Source organism: Calypte anna, chromosome 2 (assembly GCF_003957555.1).
Source record: "Calypte anna isolate BGI_N300 chromosome 2, bCalAnn1_v1.p, whole genome shotgun sequence".
NCBI classification, from domain to species: domain Eukaryota; kingdom Metazoa; phylum Chordata; class Aves; order Apodiformes; family Trochilidae; genus Calypte; species Calypte anna.
Window position 1 is genome coordinate 119664849 of NC_044245.1, and position 20630 is coordinate 119685478.

The window sequence follows — 20630 nt, forward strand, 5'->3', positions numbered from 1 at the left end:
TAACCAGATAAACTTTATTAATATAATTTTGAACCATGATGGAAAAAAGGAGGTCTATTCTTACAATGTCAGCAATACCAAACATCACTGAAGCAAAAGCTGAGACAAAACAAAAAAATCACATATCCAGAAATCTCTTAGAAAAGGCAGTGTGCAACCAAAGCAAACACTTCCTGGGCACAGCGATTTGGCATCAGTGAAGTTCAGGAAGCTTAATTACAAAATGTCCTTTTGAAATTACAAGGGAGATCAATCAGATTCATCAACTTGAAGAATTCAGTATCAGAAGAAAACAAAAAGATAAGAAAAGTCAATCTGTTGCATCAGAAACTGAGCCAGGTAGACATCTCGACCATTAAACCTGTTTATATCCCAAGGGGGGGAAGATTAGGCTGTTTCATATATGTCTACTACTTTACAAAGATAAACTCAGAAATTATTTGTTCCAATTTATTATTTCTGTCCAGAAAAACAGGGAAGATTCTCAAAAAGCCATGGAAATTTGTGACAACCGATATGATCTAGCCCAGTTCTCATGCTGCCTCAAACTTTATACCCAGAAAAAGAGACTGAACCAGCCAGCCAGAACATTGCTTTGGATACAGCTACCAGTTTGAGCTAGACAAAATACCCTGAATTATTACAGGGAAAAAAATGTGAAGCTCCTCCATAAAACAGAAAGGTACATCCTTCTTTGTATTCCTTTACTGCAGCTGGGAGCAATCACTAATCCATAGGACAAAAGTTAGCTGTCCACTTCTGTAAATCCTCACATCTCTTCCGTACAGCAACAGTAAACTACGTATGACTTCTTGAAAACTGAAGACTGGTATCTCCCCAGACACTCTGCTTTAGTTATAATCTGTTAATGTTTTTGAAAAGATGACCCTTCCTGGTCCCACAATCCTTGGAGGAAGAATAGGGCAATCAAGGGACACCCTGGGCAATACTGACACAACTTAAGCTGAATTTCCAGGGCTACTGTGAAATTTACCCTCATAAAACATACCAGAAATATTCAAGGAGACAATTAATCAACTTAGTGACCCCAGAAGCTGTGAACACAGAAGCTGAGATTAGAAAAATGCAGAACAAATTATTTGAATTTTTAAAATTTATTTTTTACTTTCTGCGATAAGTCATTCAAGTACAAGCATTTAAATATTAAATTGAGACTCAAAGGGTTACACAGAAATGCTGCTATCATATACAGAGGTCAACACACCATCTTAATGCAGATGATGGGCAGGTAAACCGCATTTGCCTTAGGTTAAACAAAAAATAAACTACTAAGCTCTTCAAGAAAAGCAGCTGTAAAGAAAGAAAGCCTAAGAATCAATTGTCAGTTTATAAGTACAAGAGGGATATAAGTAAGTAAATGAGAAAAAAAAAAAAAGGACTCAGATTTGACACACTGCTGCTACAGACTCATTCGCATCAAAATTGTAACTGGTTCCTTATTTGTGATGCCAAAGTCTAATCAGAGCCCCTTCCAAGTGCCCATTTTCTTGTTTAACTAGTATTTTTTTTCCTCATATATATTTCTAAAAGCTGGGGTTTTTTCAGTTTGTACTAGCAACTAGTAATTATAATCCAAACACCTCTAATGAGCTTTGCCTGAAATTACAGAACACTCTTATTCAAAGTAAAACATCCCTCCAACTGTTACTTTGTTTTTTACTAAGAGTTTATTCCTTAACTAAAAATTGCTTACTCTTAATGGAATTCAGAAAATTTTCTCTGTTTTCTTCACCTGCCTGTGACAACATATTTCTCAGATGATTTCAAGTAACAAAGTTTGGTGAAGTAGCAGAATGAAGTAATTTTCCTTGCAAAAGCTCATAGCTCTTGCTTCCAGCCCTGCTCATACCATAATCACACCCCTATCATTAACAGCTACAAGTTCCTCAGAGAAGATGGTTTCCATGGGCAAAGCAGCAGGTGTTGTGCTCTGTTGTTAGAGTAGAATTCTGTTTTGTGTTCCTTCTTTTCTCCCTGAATGTATTTAAACAAAACCAGTATTTTACAGCTAGAATGATGAATGCCCACCTTGACACCTCACATAGCTTCCAAGATTTTGCAGCAGGGGGCAAATTGCCATCTCTCACTCATGAATCACTCCTGGAGTTCCCCTTCTCTCAGTTCTCCCAGAGACACCTTTTGCAATATTTGGATACAAGGTAAATTTGACGTACATGAGACTAGTTCCTTACTCACTAGGGGACAGGACAGGACCTCTGCCACAGGTGCAGAGTACCCTGGCAGATCAACAGTGGATTCAAAGAGCTTCCTCCTTATAGTAAGTGCAGCTCTCCTCAACTGACGAATAAAGGTAGAGAACTGGATTGGCTGTACCAAGTTCTCTGACTGAGGAAAAGGGGGAAATGTAGAGAAACAAGATAAACCAGGTGCCTCGAGTTGCCAAAGAGTGGGTGTGAGTCCACCTGTGCCTGGTTAGGGCAGGCCCCCTATTACCAGGGGACCAATAAAGGTGGGACACACACCCACAGAGAGAAGCTCACTCTGGTGCGAGGCAATGGAGAGACCAGCAGCTCCTTGAGCCTCAGGAGCAAGAAAGGCTCTTCCTGCTACAATTTATCTTCAGCAGAAACTATGGATTACAGAAGATTCTGACAATGCAGGAAGAAGAAAAAATCCTAATGGCATAATTCCAAATCTCTTCAGTTAGCAAAGGCAGAAAACACTGAAGAAAACCTATTGAATATAAAATCCGTGCTAAACATTAGTCAAAGGTAATAAACTCGCCACACATGGAGCACATGTTCTGCTGCAGCACAGAGACTGTGCACCTGGCAGGATGGCAAGAGGTTCATCTCTGGAGTTTCAGCAGGGTAAAGTTAGCTGTATGCAACTCTGGAATCACCCTAAATCAGAGTGAAAGAACACAGTTGCTTTTGAACTTGTAGGGAGCTAATGCTTCTGTTCCCTACTGAGCTGAGACTCCCATTTCTTAGATTCAAAACTAAAATCAAATAAACAAAAAGTGTTTCAAAAGGGAAGAGGGGCCCCATTTTCTAGGATCTGCAACAGAAAACAGGCTATTTGTTTACATATATATATATATATATATATATATGCCTAATACAGTCTCACCTCCTGCAAAAAAGGATGCTTCTCCCTCTTGAAAGAAAGGAGTGCTCTTAGCCCAAACGCCACCCCACACGTAGGTTGCAATGGTTGCTGCAGAAGTTTAGGTAGAAGTGCAGGCCCCAGAACTGTGGAGCAGAGGTATGGAATCCAGTGCAACAGCAAAAATACTCACATTTGTAAAACAGAGTCAACCCTGGAATTAGAACCACCCTGGCTAACCCTGCTCACCAGCAGTGCTGTCCTGCCCTATCTTAGGGATATATTAGGTATATTTGTTTGATAGCAACTATGTCTCCCTTGTTCCTGCCACCAATGAGGTGCCTGAACAAAGCAGTACCAAGCACCAAGTACCAAGCAGTATTTGCAATGACAGCAAATAAAAACTATTCTTTTTTTGTGTGTGTGCTAGATATCAAAACTTACAAAAGTAAGCACAGTGTTGGCTTAAAAGCCTTGAAAAGGTTTGAAATATCACCATGACCACAAAAAAAAAAAATCAAATCCAGAATGGATAAGTTGCTAACTTCATCTCATTCAAAATACTTTTAAGTCTGGTATTAAAGATCTATTTCACTAGTTACAGCAGCAGTTTGTTCTCATGCCTACCTATAATGAAGGTGAATCTTATAAAGTATCAAGGGGCTCTGACAGCAATAGGACTTCAAGAGAAGCAGAAAAAGAGAGACAAGTAGTTTAATGGGCACATGAAAAAGGACCTCCAAAGCCTCTTCCTCTGGTGACATTTGACATTTGCCATTGACAGTAATTTGTGGAATGGCAAGATTCAGAAGAGCTCTATAATATAACAGCTAAAGAACAGTGCCACATTAATTTTTCTCCTGGGATGTGGCAAATACCTATGGCTGCCTGCAAGCCCATATCTACAATGTCCTCATGAATGACATTTTCTATGACTTCACTTACATAAGGCTATAAGAGATAAAGGCTGGCCAGCTGAAGAGAGGTGAAGAGAAGATGATGCGGATCATTCTCAGAGAATCACAGAATTATCATGGTTGGAAAAGGCCTCAAAGATCACCAAGTCCAACCTCAGCCCAGGAAAAAACACCATGCCCACTAACGCATGTCCTGAACTGTCACACCTACACATTTTTTAAATAACTCCAGGGATGGCAACTTGACCACCTCCCTAGGCAGCATGTTCCAGTGCCTGACAACTTTCAGTAAAGAAAGTCTTCCCAATACCTAATCTAAACTTCTCTTGGCACAACTTCAAGCCATTTCCTCTAGTCCTATCATTATTTACTTGGGAGAAATAAATATCTACATCACTACAACCTCCTTTCAGATAGAGAGCAATGAGGTCTTCCCTCAGTCTTCTGTTCTCCAAACTAAACAATCCCAGTTCCCTCAGATGCTCCTCAAATGACTTGTTCTCCAGACCATTTATCACCTTGGTTGTCCTTCTTTGGACATGCTCCTGCAATTCTTTGGATATGCTCCTTCTTGTAGTGAGGGGCCCAGGATTGGACACAGGATTCAAGGTGTGGCCTCACCAATGCCAGTACAGGGGGACGATCACTCCCTTGGTTCTGCTGCTCATGTTATTTCTGATGCAGGCCAGGATGCTGTTGGCCTTCTTGGGCACATTGCAAACTGATCCAGAACAAACTGCTCATCCCCTTTCAAGAAGGACAGACAGCTTTAGTTGCTGGGCAGCAGCTGAAGGGACACCTATGTCACACAAGAGCAGTAAGTGTGTTGCACTGAATAAAAATGTGTCTTGCATTTTCATAAAATCCCCAGAAATAATTAAGATTCCCAGGCCTTAAACAGGTGCAAAAGGAATCTCTTGGGTGTATTCTCTTCAGCAAAATACTCATTAGTAATGTTCATCTGAGGGACGTTGCCACCACAGATGGAACAGTTTGAAGCAGACAGGTTTTTAAGTACTATCAGATACATAAGACCACAAGAAAAAGTAGAGGAAATGTTTTCCACATTCCACAAAAGGAAAAAAATCCTGCAACCTGATATCCATGACTGAAGAAGCCTCAGAAGGAAGAAAAATAAAATATTAAAAGCCAAACTAAAACCAAACAAAACATGCTACTTTTTTAACAAGAACTTACATTATTTCTTGTTCTACCTTAACTAGCAGAGGCATTGGGGTAGTGAAATGAGGCAACCAGGTGTTCCAGCAGAGACTCACGAACAGTGCTCCGAGCCTATAGTCCTCAGAGCTGACCAGCCTGGATCGGTGCTGTTGCTCCAAGAGCGACTGACCTCTCTGCAGACGTGCTCAGGGCTGAGCTGAGCCTATGACTCAGGCCTCACCTTTTATTGGCCCCCTGGTCCTGCTCATGCGCAGTGGGGGCCCGCCCTAATTAGGCACAGGTGGGCTTGACACAAGCTCATGCTCACTCCCTGGCAATCAGTGGCACCTGGTTGCCTCATTTCACTACACATTGGTTTTCCTTATTTCAGGTCTTTATTTGTATCACTACAACTGAATATGCTACAAATTGACTCAACTTGGTTTTTTCTATTGCTCTGCAATTTCACCTTGGAAACAACGTATCTAAATTTCTCCCCTTCAAAATTGCATTAGGTTTATGGATGCATCTTCTGGGGAACAAGAAAAAATTTCTCTGTCACAGCCAGTTGCTTATCCAGTACCCCCTCAGTTACTGACATCAATCTGCATACCTAGTGTCCTGAAATTTTTTAAAACACTTTCTTTTAACTGGTTTTATTGCATACAAAACTGGAAACTATAAATATAATACTGGCTATGACTCGGGTCCTCCCTCAAACTCCAAGAATCTGTGCTCAAACATTGGTTTTCAATTAGTCTAAAGAAACCCCACACCCAAATTTTAATAGTGACTAAATAAGAAGGTTAGAGGGATACAGAAAGATACTGGTTAGAAAATTGAATAATTTCATAAAATAAAAAATAAAAGTTATGCTTACCACAAAAAAACAAAGTCATAGTTTGATTTTATTAAGTATCCATAAATTTGTAAATACTAGTGATGCAAAAGAAAAGATACAGTATGCCACAGGTAAGCATGCTGTGATTTCGGAGTTCAGATTTCACTACAGGGAATTCCAAATACTACAAGCTTACAAAAAAAAAAAATGCCACAAAACAGTTGCTGTTGAGATGAAATATGAACAAACTTCATCAGTTGCAGACATGCGTGTGACTTTAGTGTTACACTCTCACAGAGGATTTTTCATCAAAATTCATTTTTAGATTAGGAGTTGTGACGAGCAATTTTTAAATCCTAAATAATTTCCAGAACAACGCCTGACAAGACATCTCTCAGATTTTTATTGAACTTTTGATCTTTTAATGCTAACATATTTTGGATAGTGCTGATCATGCTGATCATGACTGCTCTCTTGACAATGAGCAGACTCCCTAAATGCAGAGCCCTTGGCTTTTTATACATCTATATTAACTGTGTTATGAAAGGGTTTAATCTGTTTCCTCAGAGTTTTGTCACATGCTCCCACCAACTCGATTCCCCCCTTTGCACCATATATATCCTCCCTGAAGAAAATTGCCAGCCCCATTCCCTCATCTGCCTTGGCAGAACCCCAGCCTCACTTGTCCCATCTCCCTCAATCAGATGGAAACCCTTGCCTAATTCTTCTGACCTGCTAGTTTCAGGGGCTGAGTATGTGGTACCCATCAGTGAGGAGAAAGCAAATGAGAGATGGTGTCAGGGAGAGAGGCCCAGGCAGGGCCTCTGGCAGCTTGACCCTTACTTAGGTGTATTTGCAAGCATTAATGCAGTGAAAGGAGCAACACACACAGATGAGAAGCAAGAAGGCAGAAAGGGGTAGCAGGGAGTCCTGGTTTCCCACGTGGATCTTCACAGCAGTACCTACAGCAGCATTGAAAGAGCCATTCTCTGCCTTTTTCTTTCTCTTCTTGGAAAAGATAGAAAAGACAGAAAAGACAAGAACTACTGTGCAAAATAAAGACCACACATGACCCAGAGATCAGAAGTACAAAATAATTTGTTCTGGCAAAAGAAAGGCCTAACTCTTATCTTACAGATCTTGCTGTTGTTGATGGAAGTCAATAAACAAAGGGGAAGGAAAGCGATGCTTTGGTGTCTTATTAACACAAGTTACATCACTACAGTTACCTGAAAAAATGAGGAGTTAGGTCCTTCCTCATCACGTCAGTGTGATCCATGTGAGGAAGCAGATACTTGACTCTCCAATGGGAGAAAATCTGTGTGGGTGCATACATGTATTTATGAAATATACACCAAGGAAACTGGCTCTAAAAACTGCACACTCTTGCTCTCAAGGCATGCTCTCCAGTGGTATGATATTATAAGAAGATGTATTTTGGGCTGAGGGACTGTATGGAATTGATAATTTTTTTCAGTCTTTTTGAAGACTGACAAATCAATAGCCACGTACTCCAGGCAGGTCACAACGAACTGGATAGAGCATGACAGGTGCAGCTTTCCTAGTGGCTGAAGAAGCAGTCTTGGAATCAGAGGATCTGCTTCTCAACAGCCTGTTGCCTAACCTTTCCAAGGTCACTTTTCACAACACTTTACGAATAAAACACATAGTATTTTATTCACTTTCCCTATTCACACCAATGTAAACCAGGATTATGGTGGAGTAATGTCTATAGACCAGTGTAGGAAAATCAAGACTGGTATTTGCTCCCAAGGAAGAGGCTGATCAAGTTAAATGTTAATTTAAACTTAGTCAGGTCATTAAGGCACCTCTGATCAGGTTTTCCTGTAAATAAATTATGAAGTTCCTTTAAAATCTCTTTCATAATTCAAGATGTAAGGTTATTCAAATTGATTATTATTTTGACATAATTCTTAGGGGACAAGTTAGCTTAAACTGGCAACAAGATTTATAAAGACTTTGACCTCTAGACCTGAAGCAAACTCAAGCTGGATCACTTCTGCTAAAGCTGAGCAACACTGCTGAAAAGTTCTTTCCAAAGAGAGGAAAATCTGTATTGCCCCTTCCCCTCAAAGACTATGGAACAACCAGGTGGTCTCAATCCTGTTCCTAGTTTTTAGCAATAGGGATCTTAGCAAAGACAGGCAAGAGAAGAAATCTCTCTCCAGGTTTTTCTAGGGCAAAGCTAAGGTTCAGCAGCTGGAAATCTGTACTGGAAACCTTACACTCCTGGTGGCTTTCTAGAGAAAAAAAAGATTTCATTCAGAAATCTGTCAGTCTGTTTATATAGGCAGCAATGTCACAACTAAGTCTCTACAGAACCTCCCTGTACTTAGTAAATGGCTTAAATACATTTTTATTGCTACACTGGTGTAGATTGCTAACCTAGAATTACCACACAGCCCAGGAAGACTTCACTCCTGCACAGCTTGATGCCACAAGTAACTTAAGTGAGATACAGCAATGGACATTTGCTTACAGAAGTACAATGCAACTACACCTAGTAACACCAGAACAAATAGTCTTACTTGTGCCTATCAGTGCCAGGGTTACTCGTGCATATTACTCAGTACTGTTCAAGACAGTATTTCATGCAAAGAGAGGCTACAACTGCAGCACATCATTTACACTGTATAACATAAACTTTTTTTAGTACCATGTAGTTGCACAAGGAGCATTCTATGAACTGCCTGAGAAGCTTATGTCTTGGTATCCACAGAAACATCTTGCTGGCCGTAAGGCAACACCAGGCAGATGCAGTGTGGGGACATTTTCCTCTTGGGTATCACTGGCTTGGTGGGTGGGACCCTGAGCAGTACAAGGCAAACAGCTCTGCTGCGAGATTCGCCCTCCCAACGTGACCCAAGCAGATCATGCCTTCTCAGGGTATGGCTGCGATTTCCAGGACGGCACGGCCGTGACTGAGATTAACTTTCTCCCACCCCAGTCCTAAACATCAGGAAAATGCCGTCCACCTCCTGAGCCGCCTGGGCTAGGCCGTCTAACACCACTGTCCCACCCCCACCCTCCCGATAGCCCCGATGCCCTCGTACGGGGCGAAGGCCGGCGAACCACTCCACTGCCCATCACTTCGTGGAAGAGGCGCCGACATCCATTTTGGGAGGGGGAGAGCCCGGTCGTGCCGGCAAAGTTCCGGGCCGTGTCCGAAGTTTGGGGGCAGAGCAGGATGCGCACAGCCAGGCCGATTAACACGGGGCAGGAAACACAAACGGGCCGGGCTGCGGGGTCCCCGCCGCTGACCGGACGAGGAATGCCCGCCGCCCCTCGCCCCGCCGCCGGCGAGCTGCCACCCAGCGCTGCGTGGCCCCGCACCTCAGCCTGGGGCTGAGAGGGCACTCTGGGCCGGGCCAAAGGACGAGGGGCAAGTTCAGGTCGCGCACAACTACTTCCCAGGGTCTGAGGCAGGGCAGGCCCGGAGCGGTACCCGCCGAGCCCAGCCCCACCGCACGGCCCGGCACGGCCCAGCCCCGCCAGCCGCGGCCCGGCCTTAGCGCAACGGCCGCCGCCAGCAGCCGGACCCGGGTGGCTCGGGGAGGAAGACGCGGGGGGGGCTCCTCCGCGGCCCCCGGAGGCGGCGGCGCTGGGGCGACCCACCTGTGCCCCCGCCCGCCTCCTCCGCCCCTCGGCGGGTGCCTGGGGGCGGGCATGGGCCCCGAGGCGGATGGCGGGGTCGGTGCCTCCTCCACCGCCGCCCCCCCGCCGGAGCCAAGCGGTCCGGTAGCGCCGTGGCGCAGAAGCGTCTGCCCGGTCTCAAGGGGAGGTGGAAGGCGCCGAGGGGTCGGCGGAGCCGTCGCCCCAGCAGGAGGAGAGGGGAGACGGGACGGGGACTCGACATCATGGCTGAAGCAGCCCCCACTCCTCCGGGCTCGGCCCGGCCCGGCTCCCTGACCCGTCCCACGGCCTTCCCGCCCGGCAGCGGGGCGCGGGGCCGCCCCCCGGGGGCCCGGTTACCTGTTTCCCGGGGACACTTTGGAGACGCCTCCAACATCGGCAAACACTAAAGAGAACTGACCCCGCCGCCGCGGCGGCCGCCGCCGGCCCCAACCACTCCGCCCCCCCACCCCCCCTTCACCCTCCCGCCGCCGCCGCCCCGCCTCGCCGCCTCAGCGCCGCCCGCCGCCACCCCGCCCCGGCCTCCCCCGGCCTCTCCACCGCCCCCGCCGTCGCGCCCCGCCGCCCTCCCAGGGCTCCCATAGCAGCGCCTCGGCCTCGCTTCCCCCCCCGCTCCCGCGGCACGAATGGCCCCGTCCGCCTCCCTTTCCAGGCCCGGCGAGGCGAAAGGCAGCGCCTCTATCGGCGGCGGGGGGCGGTGCTCCCCCCAGCCCCAGCGGGGCCCGCAGCTCCCTCGGCTCCCCCTGCCCCAGGGCTCCCCGACATCCGTGGGGACGGGGAAAGAGTCTCCTGGGCCCCGACGGAGAACAAGCCCCGAGGGGGTCATGCTCCCTCTCCCTTTTTTGGACATCCCTTTTTCTGCTTATCAGGATTTTAGCGATGGGTAGGAGAGATGAAACATTGGATACAGGAAAACGTAATTCAAGGGAAAAAAACTGTTTAAACAAACAAACAAGAGAATTCCCCCCCCCTCCCCCCCCGTCCAATAAAACGACAAAAGAGATATTCAAGTTAGACAATAATACACGGAATGACACAGCTGCCAGGCTGCATGATGAGTATCTCCAGCACAGGTTTTATTCGTACCAACAGGATACTGATAGGGCACCTGCAACTTGTTTAAACACGCTTTGGAACCTGGCCTTTGCTGAAACAGTTTTATATATACCCTGCATTCGGCCGTGGTAGCTTGCCATCCTCCCCTTATTAGCCCTCAACTGCTGAGGTTCCTGTTTATGAGATTCCCTACACCTTAATTTCAATAAATAAGCAGAGAAGTACACAGTAGAAATACAATTTATCTATTCTTCCAGCATAATTTAGCAATGGATGGTAATGCAACTAATTTTCAAAGGGCTACTGCAAATTTTTGGCATAAGTAAACTTCATTCAGCAATCACAATGATGTTGTCTATGAAAGCTCATAGGTTTGGGGGATTTATAGCTTGTTGTTTATGTCAAATTTTACTTTATTTACTGTTAATATTCTGAAGAAAACCCTGTAGTACAGAATATACTTAGTACCAGGGTACCCAGCAGAAAAATGCATTCAATGAATGTCAACATCAAGTTACAGTGGAAGTTTACTTAACTTTTTGAAAGATCTAATTCCTCCAATCCTCTTAAATGTCCAGTGTCTGCTCTTATTTCAATACCTAACATTTTTATAATATTTCTATTACAATACAGCTAAAAGTTTATTTAAAAACACATCTTGAAACATCTGTGTCAACTCAAAAGTCTCCTGTCTTACACACTCTGTGCTGCAAAAGGCATCGAGCTGTAAGAAAACAACACAAAAGAGCAAATTTTATCCGAAAACTTACCATGTATACATACTGATGACTTCTTGATCTCATTTTGTCCAAGTATAACACACAGGATCAAGTATTTTATTATCAGTTTCAGTCCACAATAATTTTCAGCTTTTTAATATTCCTCTTGTACAACTGGAGCTTTACATCCATGAACAACTACACTGCACTACCAGCCACTTTAGGTTTACTGTATTCTCCAGGACTGTTTTTCTGCTGCTGGTGAGATATGGGATGAAGGTAAGTTGGGATCTCCAAGAGAAGCAGCTTAATAGAACCTAAACCTCTGATTTTTGAGAAGAGGAAATGCATGGTTTGTATATATTCATCCACTATGCTCCAGTAGTACCCAATGGGAGTGTCATGACTTGCCCAACATCTAGTTTCAGTAGGTAAGTTGTTAATAGGAGTGATTAATTCAGAATGCAGTTTGAAAACAAGAAAAAAAAAAAGCCAAACTGATGCCTAACTGGGGGAAAGGGTACACAGTAATTCCGTTTGCTCTATATACATGAGTGTATACTTGAAGACAATGCCCTTGCCATTTTTAACCTCAGATTCAGAAAAAAACCCAAATTTGTAATACTGAAGCTGACTTGCAAATATAAGTAAAAATTTAAGACATTTTTGCTAAGTTTTATTAAGAAGATTGTAATTACTATCTTTTAAAAGTAATCAAGAAATTAGTTTCCACCCTTCAACAGACAGTGTGCAACACAAAAACATCCCCAAGGAAAATCCACTGTGATGTGTTTAACAAGCAGACTGACAGAACCACAGAAGCAGGAGCCTGCTTCTGATCAATACATTAGCAACAGAAAAAAAAAACATTGCAAAGGACCTCTGAAGCTCATCTGCTTTACCACTCTCCCTACACCCTCAAACCAGGACCAACTTTAAAGCTGGAGCTGCCTCGAGTGTTAGCAGGTTGCTCAATTTACTTCTGAAAACCTCCAAGGATGGAGATTCTACAACCTCTTCCACCCATCTGTTCCAGGGTTTGATGGCTTCTTTTTAGCTGCACTTTTAAAGTGTCCGTTAAAGAGCTCGGATTATATTTTGATTCTTAAAGTCGAAAGAGTAATTAAGCTAATAAAGTGCTCATAATAGACCAATAGGAAGTGGATAATGCATTATTTATATTAGTCATAGCAATTCAATTGAATTACTTTAATGCTTAATACCAGAAGAATGGGTGACTTAGTTTTTAATAATATACTTCCAACGACTAAAAGCTATTAGACAAGCATAAGCCAAGAGTCTAGGATTATACTTTATCAAAACCCAGTGTTATTAATAAAACCAAGTGTAATCAGACTGCTGTTCTTCCCAATTACAGGTGCAGAACTGTGACTATGAAAGCAGGTTTTTGACCATCACGCCTGCCGTAGAAGTGACTAAAACCATTTATCACCTCATGCAGTACATAAAATGAGAGATGTGAACAAGCCAAGATAAAACAAACTTATGAGTAAATACTACACAGTTTTCTCAGCTAATGGAAACCATTTATTCTTCATGGCCCAGTGAAGACACACGCAAAAGACTTTAACAACTCACATTATCTTTCATGATTCATGTCTACAAGAAGTTCCCTACATCATATGAATCACACAATCACTTCTAGAATCTAAATGAAGTGAACTGGAACTTGCACTTGTCAGCATATATTCAACTTTTTCCATCACTTTCAAATTCCTGATAGTACTAAGGACATTGTGCAACCTTCAAGTCCTCATCTCCTTTAGCAGTTATTTTCTTAAAACACAAAGTGAATCCAGCTGAAATGATGTACTGATTTTGCAGCTACAAGCTCACATCCAAGTCTCTTCTCATCAAGGTACCAAAGCCAGTTCTTCATTTGTTGGCCCACTGACCCTAATTCAGATCACTTTGCAGGTAGAGTTGTATTTCCCTGTAATTAGCTGCTTCCACTCTTACAGACCAGTGCTGGAAACAGTAAAGCCTTGTCTAAATAAATAAACCCTTTTAATATGGCTAGTAAATTTTTTGAAATATACTGGTAAATTACTTTATAGTATACACTAGGAGTTGTATTACACATTCAGAAAACATTACATTATTCATTATCCTAGTTCATGTATTTAAAACTGCACAAAAGCTAGCTCTAAGTCTCTAGTTTTGATTTGCACATTTAATGTGGTCTGGGTTACAATGACATGACTAATTTTGCGTCAAGTATTTCCATCTTTATTTATTTTCAACACAAAGAACTGTAAGAACTTTCCACAGAGTCATCTGCTGCCTTACAGCTACAGAACATGTGACTATGCATATTTATGCCTATTTAGTTGGTGCACACTGTAACTGTACAGGTTTGTGTGTGTGTGTAGGCACAATTAGTTCATACATACAAGCTCAGCACCCATGTTGAATGCAGGGAACTTCCCATATTCCCTAGGTGTTTTCCAGATTTACAAAAAACTAGGTTTGGATTACACCTGCAAAACACAGGTCACAGAATTTTAAGAGGAAAAGCCCCAGATGATTCAAGTCAGTCAGAGCATCACACCTCATGGCTGCAGGGAACAAAGAGAAATTTACCTACATTTTGATGAATTAGTGAGAATAATACCAGAACTACCAACCTGAAGATCATGGCTTATTGGTTTTCCATTACAAAGTGCACAGTCAGACATTTAGGAACAGCTCTTTCTGCATCACTGGGCTTTGCTACTTCATGAGAATACATTCTCAGGAGAGAAGTATGGGAAAGCCAAAGTGCAATTACATGCCAAAGAAGCAATACATTATGCAAGATTAAATTCCTGTTTACAAGCCTGATTTGTTTGTTTGGGTTTTGTTTTACTGATAGCATTTGACTGCATCAAAAGGTCTTCAAACAAGTCCAGACACAATGCTGTTTTCACTGACAGTGTTGTAGGACAACAGCATAACACCCATCTTCAAGAACTTTGGGTTCTTCTTAGTGCCTCTCACTGCAGACACAGGTTATGGCAGCAGACCTCAAACACAGCCTACACCACTAACAGCACCCATCTCTCTGTATGTCAGTGTCTACACCAGGTACATTTATTAGCACAGTCGTGCTGGTGAGAGATTGTACCTAATCACACCTATTGACAGCTTTACAAGCAGCAGACTGTAATGGAGTAGGTCATAGAAAAAGCAGAATTCAGAGCTTTTAAATCTTGAAGCCAGTCTTTAACATGAAAATGTAGTATTTCACTCATCCCTAAACACATTTTTGTACTGCTATTAAATTTACCTGATGGAGTTAAGTAGATGTAAAAGGACACAACTAGTCTAGAGAGAATTAAATCCATAGAGAGGTGCTTTCCATTCTGCATCCTTCATTTGCTTTTCCAGCCAGCTCTGTTAAGTTACACTGCTACAAAACGGGTTGCGTACTTCACTAACAATCTTATATCCCATACCACACCCGGATAATTAAGGCAAACAAAGCCTAAGCCTCATAAAATACTCCTTTTATTGCAGGACAGTGGAAAAAGTCTGCAACAAATTGAAAAGGAATTGAATCCCAACCATTCTATAGAAGTAAAAAAAAGTTACTTAAGGCAACTGGGCAATGTTATAAAATTATATGGTCAGTTAAGCCTATATTAAATTACTAAGTTTTAAAATTATTATTCTCTTGGAACAAGGAGGATATTAGTCACACATGGAGTCAAACAGTAAGCAGAAAAGAAACTGGATTTCTCTGTACACAGCATTATGCACTTTTCATACAGGACAAGGCTTTTTTTTTTAACTTCCAGAAAAAAAGCAAGCTTCAGAAGTTACTAGTATTGTAAACATGAATCAGTATTGGCAATGGGTTTATCACAGTCAATGGGAACAACACTAAAGCATTGTGTACGCGTGCTCCCAAGTATAGAATCTCATGAATGGAAACACTAAAAGCAAGGACAACCAGCAGCAGTGTCATTCAAATGATGTTTGTTTTCAGATTACTGATGCCTTCCATATTCTACCAATACTATCTCCTGCTAGCAAACACTAGCTTCAGCCTCAGTTTGCCCAATTTTTTTAAAGTGACAGCCCTCAGAATAAGATGTGTGCTGCTTTTAAGGATGGGAGCAACACATAGCTTCAAAATATGTGAAGTGTTACCGAGTAAACACTAGGTGTGACATCAGTTGAAAATAATGAACCTATTCACCTACTTCAAACACAGTTTAACTACTCAGTTTCACCTGGAAAGGGTAACCATTTCTAGGTGAGTTTACCATGCAAGAAGTTTGCTGTATGTTATGTAAGTTACAGCCACTAGCGTTGTAACTTTTACACAAGACACCAGCGAATTAACAGTACAACAATGTATTTTGAAAGACACATGAATCATACTTATGGTAGATTAAGTTGATTAATGCTGTTTGGCTTCAGAGCATTAGGCAATCTAGTAAAAATTAAGTCTAACCCTTAGTGAAAGTTTCTGGGGGACTGCTAATAAAAACATAATTACTGGCAGCAAGGAGGCAAGCGCTGCCATGCATGGAATCAGACGAAAATAGCTGGACTGAATTCTATTGCTATATAAAGAAGGAATACAATTGACAGTACATTTTGCAGCAGATCAAACTTTAGATATATGTTTTTTCTTTTTTTTTAATGAGCAGTCAGTACAACTTCTCCCACTATTAACAATAACACTAAGTAATTTTATCCTGCATTGTCACCAAATCATCAGTTTGCCATTATGTGCCAGGCATGCCCGGGCAATGGGAGTTTGGGGTTACAGGAGTTCAGGAATATTTTGAGAATACAAATGCATTAACTGGATGCTTCTGTTAAAATGCTGTTGGTATAGCACTTAATCGAGTCAGAACCACCTATTCACTAATTTATCAAAAGCATTACTTCTGGGGTGACTGAGCATTGCTGGATTTGATAATGTGAGAGTAAACCCCCAGATAATTCCACAAGTTCAGTGTTCACTTAACAAGAGAATAAGTACCAATCTACTACTTGAACAGCAATTAAAAATGTTAAAAAAGGGACCATCTATGACATATATTTACACTTTTCAATTTCCCCCAAAGTTTCAACAAGTGCAGTGCCCACATGCCTACAGAGAAGTTAAGGAAAAATCCTCATGTCTGAAAATGGTTTGATTCTTCAAAGTCACAGCAAGACAGAACATAAACAAACTACAAGGTATTGCCTCTTAACAGACAGGTGAAAACCACCCCAAGATTTTCCAGTTTCCTTGCTACACCTAGATTTCACTATGGAGCTTGGTATATTACTGCTTTATACATGCATTAGATTAAAAAAAAAAAAAGCCAGAACAAACACCTCAGAGAAGAAAAACCAAATTTGGAGGGAGGCACCCTATAAATTTCTACTTCCAGACATAAGGTAGCCCATTCTGACTTTTCTCCAGATTATTTTTACTGTATTATCATTAAGAAAATAATGAAAATATAGGAAACCTGCACTTTTAAATTCAAAGTTATAAATAATAGCATCCTTGATACTGTATCAAGGAAGGTAAAATACTATATACCAAGATGGATATACACCAAAATCAACCCAGGTTAATGCAGATCCTAAGTAAAATTTATTATCCATCTTTAGCATGTACCTACTCATGAAACTACTGGCGAGTCCTAAAAAATAAAGCTCTGTGACAGAAAGTAACATTTTGGTATGGACCATGCTGCAGAACTCCTGTCCAGAGGCCAAATCCTACAATAATACTTCGCAAATACAAGAAAAAATGAATTAAGTAAATGCAGTATCTTGTGACAAACTCCTCACAGTCACAGGACCCTTTACTCAAAGGTCAGCAAGGTGCATAATAGCTGTCTTAGACTGCACAGAAAGCCATCTTGCCACAAAACAGTGTAAAATTGGCTTTTGTGAAGATCACTGAATTTTCAAATTATCTCTTTGGTTTACTCCAAACTCGAGGTGCAGAGATGCTCCAGGCTGGGCTGGCTGGCACAAGACAACACAGGTAAATAATGACCTTGGTACAGCCAGCACTGGATAAAAGTTTAGATGAACTTAGGTTTCAGAAATCCTTCAAGAAGACCTAAGCATTACTGTACCACATGCTACAGTCACAAACTAACACAATGAAACCTGCCTGCTGGATGAAATGACAATTCATATCAACATCCATATGGGTAGCTGCTGTAATGTTCACTTTCAAGGAATTAGTATTAGAAAAAAACCATTACAAAGTTATAGAAGTAGATGATATATTTAGATGAGCATAAGGACTATTCAGAGAAGTTTTTATGGAGAAGCATCACAACCTTTTCTATACAGCTTTCCTTATTAGTACACAAGATACAAGGAAGACGTAATGTCCAGATCTGTATTCCTACAGACTAAAGAAAGGAAGGTGACAGAAGAAACTTTCAGAATTACAAAAACACACAGCAAAGTGCCACACAAGTTCTATTTTTCACTCACAAGACTCCAGAATCTCTGTCAGGCACAAGAGTTACTCAGCCTAATTGGGCCAGAGTTTATTAGGATTACTGGATAAAATTACTGTAAAGGCAAAGAGAAACCTATTACCTCAGTTCATGGAGAGAGCTATCCATCTTCTCAGTTGTAAAATTCAATCAGGCCAGAGGTTCTTTCTGGTACAGCATATCCCAGCAAACTTTTCCATACCAGTTTTCATACATAACCTTGATCCTTCAGTTGCATCACGACCATAGCTGCAATGCATTTGCCCTTTTCCACTTTTGAAGAGCTTTCTAACACAAGAATTACAGCTTGGTGCAATTACTGAAGCTCTCTTAAACCAAAAAAACCAGGCAAAAGTCCAAACAAAAGAACACATCAGCCACCAATTCTCTGAGAGTCTTCAGAAAATCTTCAAACATCTGTCAAACTCAACATTCAAGAACTGGTTGTGCCCCCTCTCATTTCTCCCTCCCGCAAGACTTTGTGAGCACAGATTATCTCCATATTGCATCCTAGCTGTGTCACTGAACCCAACTTGCAGAAGCATTTGGAAGATTCTTCCGAACCCAGGACTGTCTGGCTTATTAGTTGTTTAAGGAACCCAAAGTCACCTGTTACTCAAGCATGATTCTGAAGAAAGAAATTACTGCTTGGGGTAGATAATGCAGAGATACACACGGGATGAAAAAAGAGCTAGAGTCTAAAACCCAGAATTCTGCAATAAAACATGGGGCAAGGTGATGCCCCTTAATTTATGTTTTCCCCATACTCAAATCCCCATGTGAATTACACTTCAGGCTCATCTCCATACGGAGATTGGATGTTTTGTCAGTCTTTGTGACTTGTAAGCTTAGTGATGTATACTTCCTATACTGCAACTTTCAGAGCACTGATCTTATATAGATTGTCTACACCAAATAAATAAAGGTGTGCTTTCTCTTGTGCATGTGAAATATAACTAGTGCTTTCTGTAGACACATGATCAGTTTACAGAGTAAGAGCCAGGCAAGAGCTATTCACCCTTAGTCATGGGTCAGAAGGACAGCTGCCACACTCCACTGATCCAGTACAAATAATAAATTAAAACCCATCAGATTCCAGCTATCTTTTGAACAAGATCTTCAGAGGAAGGGGTGAGACGATTAATGGTTTTGTCTTGAAAATCTCCTACTGTAGGACAGAAGTCTTGTTCTTTAAGCATGCAAAACCAAGATCTGCACCTGAGACGTCTGCCTCCAGTTTTTTCTGTATTGGATGACTATACCACATTGGGCTTTCTATCTAATCTTAAGAACATCTGATTTGTAACAGGATTGTCTTCCTTCTGGAAAACAGCTGGGCATTTTCTGAGCAGCTTCACTGAATCTGTAACTCTGTATTTGATTAAAAATCTGATAAAAAGTTGACCTAAAACATCCACACAGAGCAATGCCAGAAGCCTTATTTAAAACAAAACAAAACCAACCAAACAAAAAAACCCCTTCAAAACAACAAGCCAACCAGTAAGTGCTAGACACAAAAATTCAAGGCATCTAAACAAGAGAGGCTTTTGAAGGCTTTGGAGCAGTTTCAGAATTTTTACCAGAAAACAAGAGTTAAAACAGATAATAGAATCCCCTACCACAGATTATCACAGGCAGCCCAGATCTGCAGCTCTCAGGCTTCTCGTAGCACGTAACTCAAGTTCTGCATAAAACAATACTCAAAATGTCTAAAGATACAAATCAGGTTTCAGTGATCACCTTCCAGCCCCCAGCTGCATAATCCTTCCCATTCTTGCACAAGCACTGAAATTCTTGATTATGCAGCAAGAAGATTCAATTTGCTAATTGAGAAGATTTTTTACATTTTCTTCTCAAGTGAGTTCCCTTGTTTAACGTGCTAAAAATCATCTCAGTGAAGACTCTTGACAATAAAGCCAGATGCAAGGTAGGAATGTGAATCAAGGTTCCAATGCAAGAAGAGTACAAATTCCTTCTTTTCAGTGGCCATGAACTAAGAGGAGACACTGAGTAGCAGAAACTGTGCTTGATTTTATCCCTAAGGATAAAATGCACTGGAGAACTATATCACCATCATCCAGATAACACTGGAGACCTAGAAAAATAAAGGGCCTAGAGTATGTATCTGTACAGTTTTATATCTGCCCTACCCTGCAGAAAGCATTCTAAAGGGTTTCAAGAGAGACAGGCTCATACCTGCTGAAGACAGAAGTTTTAAAGGTCTTATCAGAGATTTTAAATAGTAAAAGTCAAACCAGTGTAAGGAAAGCAAATGTGGTCAGTGTTACAGAATTCCAGATTGTAACACCTTTCTTTGAGGATATGATTATGGCTTGCAGTTCTTCACTGAATTCTTATTCCAGAAAAGCAGTCTCCTGCAAGAAAACACTTTCACCAGTAGAGAAGAAAACTGACAGTTCAAAAGATAAAGTTACACTTGCAGATAGCTGTATGTAAATACCTAACCTGCTATCACTGACACACACCTTTAGAGCTCCTATGGAGAATTATACTAAAAAGACAGTGGAGAGAGGCTTATAAATCTGATCTCTATACCAATATCATATACTGCATGATCAATTGATTTTATATTGTTTTTTAAATACAAAATAATTGTCTGAATGAAACCCACAAAGGTTTCTAAGAAAGCCACCTTCGTAACAGCAGTTACTTGGGAACTGCCAAGATACTGAAAATGCTCCTTCTATAATTTAAAAAC

The 20630-nt window shown here is 41.6% G+C and overlaps 2 protein-coding genes across 3 annotated transcripts in view; both read right to left on the reverse strand.

Moving 5' to 3' along the window:
- The window catches only part of STAU2 (staufen double-stranded RNA binding protein 2), a 160411-nt gene extending 150300 nt beyond the window's left edge, over nt 1-10111 (reverse strand). The window contains exon 1 of one of the 2 annotated variants that reach the window (XM_030446074.1): nt 10003-10111. The gene's annotated coding sequence lies outside the window, so the exon portion shown is untranslated. The remainder of the gene's footprint in view (nt 1-10002) is intronic. The other variant, XM_030446073.1, reaches the window with a different exon arrangement.
- Nucleotides 10112-11389: 1278 nt separating this feature from the next.
- UBE2W (ubiquitin conjugating enzyme E2 W) overlaps nt 11390-20630 on the reverse strand; it is a 43559-nt gene continuing 34318 nt past the window's right edge. The window contains exon 6 of the mRNA XM_030446075.1: nt 11390-11443. Coding sequence (XP_030301935.1) covers nt 11397-11443 — 47 coding nt within the window. The 3' untranslated portion in view covers nt 11390-11396. The remainder of the gene's footprint in view (nt 11444-20630) is intronic.